The following is a 6565-nucleotide window of genomic DNA, read 5'->3' on the forward strand; positions in this document are numbered from 1 at the left end:
AGGAGCCAGGTTTTACAGAAGTTTTGGTACAACGATCAGGTGTGGAGGTTGTCCAAATATTATGGTTAACAAAATAAAATCAGGACACAGCAATTGAATGGATTGAGATATTTTCTACCTATGGGAAGATGAAAGAATCTGGGCCCCTTGAAATAATTTCTTTGTTAAGCACCTTAACTACGCTGGGAAAGATTGAGGGAAGGATGAGAAGGGAACGACAGAGGGTGAGATGGCTGCAAAGAATCACCGACTCAAAAATCATGCATTTGAGAAAGCTCTGGAGATTTGAAAGGCAGGGGAACCCAGGGTTTTTGCTGTACATGGAGTCGCAAAGAGTCAGACAAGACTGAGTGGTGAACGACATCAAAAAATTGGTATTGGCAGTGCTTGGGGGACTTTGTCATTGTACATGTGATGATAAGTGAGACTGAGGATAATTAGAAAGAACACAACTCTTGTTGGTTTCATTCCCTCAAAACATGCTTCTCACAATGTCTTTTGAGAGCTTTCCAGAGAAGGAGAACTTGTCAGGTGTCATGTGGTATCCTGAGATGGAAACCTTACCCTATATGCCACTTGGATCTACAACCTTGGTCTTAGGCAGAAGCAGGCATTGTCTCTAAATATGTGCAGAGCTGCCCATCTTTTGATGTGTTAACAGTCATGGTATGTGATCTGAAGGATGGGGTGAGAGGTAAACAAACTTATAGCCTTTCAATCAAACTCTGTAATCCTGGGAGAAGCATCTTTGACTTGTGTATCTTAGTCACCCTTAGGAATGCTTACAAGGGGTTACATTACTGAGCATGTATGTAGGTAGGAAACTGAATCCATTTTGACTTTACCACTGGCCTTCTCTGTGAATAGACCATTCCTCTTCTCTCAATGTCACAGTTTTTGTCTTCAGATGAAGGTTGAGCATTGTGGAAGTGTGTGAATGCATATGAAATCCCCATAAAACTGAAGATAGGGAGTACAGTTTTCTTATTTGAATCAGATCTCAAGACTTTTGGCTTTACAGATACGCACTATCAATGCATCTCAAATATTCATAAAATTCTTATATGATGATGGTCACACAGATTTGAGGCCAGACGACCTGCTTGTTAGCAGCGAGGTGGGGCTTGGATAGTTCAGGTATTATGTAAGAAGAATGTGAGCCATGTTATAACTTCCTTTTAATTTAACTGTCTATCTCATCCACTTGGGAAGGGGGAAGGTGACTTCCACCATGTGGGAACAGAATTCCAGGTTTCGTTCTTAGTTTCATTTGATGCCTAAGTGTGTTTATTACTGGTGAGTGTGATGCTTCCTATAGGAAGGTCATATCCTATTAAAGGAAGGCCCGGATGAAACTCCAGGCCTCTACATGGCCTTCTGTGGTACTGCCATATTAGAGGCTGGGTGTTTTGTTATGGCCAGACATAATAAACATTAAGGTCCCACGCATCTTTTGCTGGGCTGATTGGGAGAGCACCAGGGTTTTTAATTATGTTTGGATGGAGTAGCTTGGTTATTATTGAAATGCTTTCAACCTTTGACACATCCATTTGTCTTGCACTTTGAAAAGAAAAAAGACTTTTGAATGAGCATTTTAATTTCTGCCTGTTTATATTTTTGAATGAATTATTTCCTCAGCAGAAATTTCTAACAGAAAAGTCCAAAAGAGAGCCCAGACATACATTCACAAACACATTTTTAATCTGATGCACACACACACAAGCACAGTCACGATCTGACATGCTTAAACACAATTACAAAAAGAAAAGAAAACCCAAGGACTCGCTGAAGGACACCTATGAGCTTCCCAGAGTTCCTCTGATATGTCTCTCAGCTTAGTTTTGGAAATTATTTTGTACTTGAATGATTTCTCTCTAGTGACTTTTTAAATCAGAATGTTTTAAAAGATATAACTTTGTTGTGCATTCCATGGGATCTTAAAATATTTTGCATGTAAGACTATTCTGTGATTTGCTAAAATGAAAATAATTTGTAGGGTAACAATACTGAAGTCGTATTTACCTATTTCGGCCCTGCAGTTACACATTTGCTTGTTAAATTTTAAGCATCCAATTTTATCCTCTGACCTTCTCCCATCAAATTTCTACTTCTTGTCTCAATCTTCTGTGTTTAACTCACTTACATTTTTGTTCTAACTTTTACTATTTTAGGCACCAATTATAAAATAAATAAGTAAAGGAAAGAAAATTGAACTCTTGTACAATATTTCCCTAAGGTATTGAGCTATTTTCTCTGTCAACTTTTGAGAATTAAAGGTACTGATATGATAAAGCCATATGGGAACTGATCACCAAGCTAATGTATCATGTAACCAGGCTTCCCATGGTAGGGCAATTGAGGTATAGTTTAATAACATGTTTTCTGGAGGGAACAAAAACAGTAGTTTTGCCACATGATATAGTGACTGCCCTTATGCATGCCTTTCCCACTTACCACAGAGCACTAAGGGAGTTAATCCTGTTCTTTTTGAGAAGGACCTGCCACTCAAAACAGAACAGGAAAAAAGATAAAAGGGAGTGAGAAGGGATAATCAGTACACGGCAATGAAATAGAAGACATGATTGCTTTTAAGGTGCTATTTCTCAAAGCATGCAATTTGACTACATAGTAAAATGCCTGAAACCGAAAACCAGACCATTGGACTTTGGGCTTGAAATGATAACTAAGGACACCGATTTCAATAACTCTTACAATGGCTGCAAAATGCTTACCTCTCTAAAGCACAGTATTCTCAGCCAAATTCAATGAAAACTTTCAGTGAAAGAAAAAGAGTGTGCTGTGTGGACACCTCCCTTTTCTACACAAATATTCCACAGCTGTCACTGTCTAAAGGAACGTCCACAAAGTGCAGATTGCCAAGATCCCTAGGTAGTGTTCATGACAGTCTGCATAGTCCAAAGGCAGACACTCTGCTCGTTGTATTTCGTTGTGAACTATATGAAGGATCAGCCATTGATTTTGATCCCTCCTTACTCCATTACTTTTCTAGATGATTATCAGGAATGATTCCTTTTTTTTGTTTGTTTGTTTTTTCATAAGTATCTCTATAACTACTACTGAATTTTAGGGAACTGCGGCCTGAAACAACATGCTTAGTATGGGTTCTTATAGACTGTAAACTTCATAAGAGCAGCAATCATTTTATAATTTGAATTCCGACATTTCACATTCATGTAAATATATATATATATTTCTCAATGGAGAAAATATTCTCAGTAAGTAGGAAAGGCCAATTATGGTAATAGTGCAGGTTACAGGATGTTGTTGAGTAGTGTATATAGCATTGGATTGGTGACTACTTTTCATTATTGATAATTCAGTAAGTACTTACCAAATGTCATTTGCATGGTCTACGTTTTAGCTGATGTGAAAGATACATAAAGAAAAGAGGGTAGACGCAAAACACATTGAAGACCTGATACCTGTGCTCACCTTGGTAGGAGGGTGAACAGAGGTTCCTTCCATCCACAAGAAAGGGTTGAGGCAAAGTTGTAAGAAGGGGCTTAGCATGTCTGAAAGCAGTGTGTGTGTGATTGTAGCTCCAGAAGAACGGTGTAACAAAATGATAATGAAGCTACTATGGAAAACAAATATCTTGTCTTCAAAGAACTTAACCATCCTGAGGTGCTGTAATCACTACAGGAATTTATTTTGTCTCTGAGGGAACAGATAAACAAAATCTACATATGCATTAGAAAATATAGGGTGGAATCACCGTGGCGGGAAATAAAAGTATGCTTTAAGGACAGCAGAGCTAAAATGACCCTATACAATACCACTTGTAAAATCCTATCTTGTGCTGAGCATGTTCCAGTAACTGATCATGTCCTGTAATCTTTGGTATCACAGCGATGGTATAACAGTTATCCTAATTTTGGACATGCTACAATATCTATATTTTCAAGTATGAAATGAATTTCTATAATGAAGACAATCTCCTGTCTAATGTCTTAAGACTCTACTGCTGCTAAGTCATTTCACCTGTGTCCAACTCTGTGCGACCCTATGGACAGCAACCCACCAGGAGCCTCATTCCACGGAATTCTCCAGGCAAGAATATTGGAGCGGGGCATCATTTCCTTCTTCATCTTAAGACTCTACCTGTACCTAAAAGAATATCATGTAACTGTGAATGCAATAAGGTACGTACTGTGTATGTGTACTTTTTTAAATTGTATTTGTATCTCTTCCTTCACCCGTACCATCCTCATTTAGACACCCATTCATTTCAGCAGGGATGATTTCCCAAATCACTTTACATCCATTAACTCTTTTCCCTTTGCTCTCATTTTCTTGTTTACAAACAATAGATTAGGTGCCATTTACCTAGGATGCCTAATGGATGTTTTCTTGAACTGAAGAGTTTATAAAAGAGTGCAGAAGAATAGCCAGACATTGAAATAAAGCCTTAATTTACTCTTCATTGTTTCAAAATAGAAAACAAAACTGTGCAGATGAATGTGTAACTTTATTGTTCAAATACAAGAATTGTAGGTATTTGTTGACATCTCCCAACATAAATTTTAATCTTCATTAGGTTCCATAAGCTGATACTTATTTGATAGGTCAGTTTTAATTAGCATGGTTTTCACATAAGGAATATCGTTGATGAATTGACTTGAAAGAGCGGAGGTGGATGTATAAGCGATCGTTGGCACTGGGGACCTTGAGTTGCCTCTCTGTTGCTGGTTAGGAAAAGGACTGTCATGGACTGACATATCGTTATACATATCTGGAAATGTAGAAGGTTCCACCATCAGTCCAAAAGAACTGCTCCGAAATGGAGATACGATGTGGTTCTGAGAAGTAGAGGTAGCGGTAGTAGCAAAGTCCTCAACGTGGCCATTTACTTGAGTGTAGGTGCTATGGGAGTGCCAATTAAAAATGCTCAACTGGTTTAAAACAGAAGGTTGATCTACCACATTCTGTTCTGTTTGTCTAACTGATATTGATGATGGAGAAGGTAAGTCACGTGGAGATAGGGAGCTTGTTTTAGGGACGATCTGGCTGGTATGTGTCTTTTTTGTGAAAGGCACACTTAAACTTGTAGAAGCTGAAAATGGACTCTCTCCACTAGTTTCACAATGAAAACCAGAGTTACAATCATCTATGTTGACCCTTGCTTTAACATGCTTCTTGTAATCTGGAACTAATGAAGATTTTGGAAACACATTGTTAATCCCGACTCTTCTTTTCATTCTTACTAAAAGTTGGGGAAAATCTCTTTTGAAATTTGGATTTTGGTAGACCTGTAACTAAAATCAAAGGATGCAATCATTTAGTTATTTTTTGTAAACCAAGGTACACCTGACAAGCAAAGCTGAACTATAAAAATGTATTCCTTTAATGATACAAATTAAATAGCATCAAATAAAACATCTCCATTAGTAGTTTTAACACCCTACGTGTTAGAAACAAGTATGCTCCTCAGCTAAAAAATATGTTGTATATATACAATAAATACCAGTTAAAGTAGCTTGAGGACAAGTATCCAGTTTCAAGTTGCTAGGAGAGTTTGTTAAATACCAAATATTTTACCCTCCAGCTGTTCTCAACTTCAAAAAATAAAATGTTTTCAACAATTTGCTATCTCAATTTTAAATTCAGTTTTAGCTACATATGTGAACATGCTTTCTAAGTCACATGAATTAATCTTACATATTGCCAATAAGTGGAAAATGTTAATACCTTGCTCAAAACTGAGACATTGTTTTCTTCTTCCAGAAAGTCAGGTAGTGAAGCAGATCTTTGAAAAGTTTGTCGCTTTTTACTAAACCCATAAAGGTTAAGCTGGCGAACTAAACTTTTCATACTATCAGTTTTAAATATTCTGAAAGGGACCTTTCTTTCCAAGACTTCTTTCTTGAAGAGTTCTTCATTGATCACTATAGAAGTGCCACTTTTGTCCCACCAAATAGATTCAAACTGATCACTTTCAACTAGAGTCCAGAGTTTTTGAGGAAAAGTGAGTGAAAGAAAATCATTCCACTCATTTGTTTCAGAGACAGAAAATGTGTAGCGTGGCCATTTTATCCCAAATTCCTCAGCCAAAGCCTGAAAAGCATATTCTTCAATCATAGATCTCAAAACTGAGTCCCCAGTAAGTGTGTAATCACACAAAGAAGAGCTAATGGAGGTTTCGGAACCAGTTGATTCATCTTTACGAGGCACATCTTGAATTTCTGAAGGAATATGTGCCATCTCAGAGAACTCTTTCTTCAGATACTTTCCTCATTTGTCTGATTTTACACAGTCCAACTTCAAATGCTGCTTGGCTGGCGTACAGAGATAAACTCTCTAGACCATTAGCATGGTTCTCAAAGTCAAAAAGCTGTGACATCACAAAGTCATTGGTCTCCTAGCAATTGAAGAGTAGCTCTGACATCATAAAGTCACTGGTCTTCTAGCAATTGAAGGGCAATGTTCAACCAGTGTTTACTTCTACATCAACTTAATATAAAGTCTGCTTACATAAATAGGATCCAAAAACATGAAACCTGCAAAATGTCATTCCTAAAGAATTTTTACGCAGAAAAGTCACATC

The 6565-nt window shown here is 37.5% G+C and overlaps 1 protein-coding gene across 1 annotated transcript; it reads right to left on the reverse strand.

Moving 5' to 3' along the window:
• Positions 1–4470: 4470 nt before the first annotated feature.
• Positions 4471–6353, reverse strand: LOC145537500 (heat shock transcription factor, Y-linked-like). The gene is made up of 2 exons (XM_081568171.1): positions 5710–6353; positions 4471–5276 (listed from the first exon to the last, which is right to left on the reverse strand). The coding sequence occupies exons 1-2, from the start codon at positions 6220–6222 to the stop codon at positions 4545–4547; spliced, it is 1245 nt and encodes a 414-aa protein (XP_081424297.1). The 5' UTR covers positions 6223–6353; the 3' UTR covers positions 4471–4544.
• Between the last annotated feature and the right edge of the window lie 212 nt (positions 6354–6565).

This window comes from Giraffa tippelskirchi, chromosome Y, assembly GCF_054371585.1.
Source record: "Giraffa tippelskirchi isolate mGirTip1 chromosome Y, T2T-mGirTip1v1.2.pri, whole genome shotgun sequence".
In the NCBI taxonomy this organism is placed as follows: domain Eukaryota; kingdom Metazoa; phylum Chordata; class Mammalia; order Artiodactyla; family Giraffidae; genus Giraffa; species Giraffa tippelskirchi.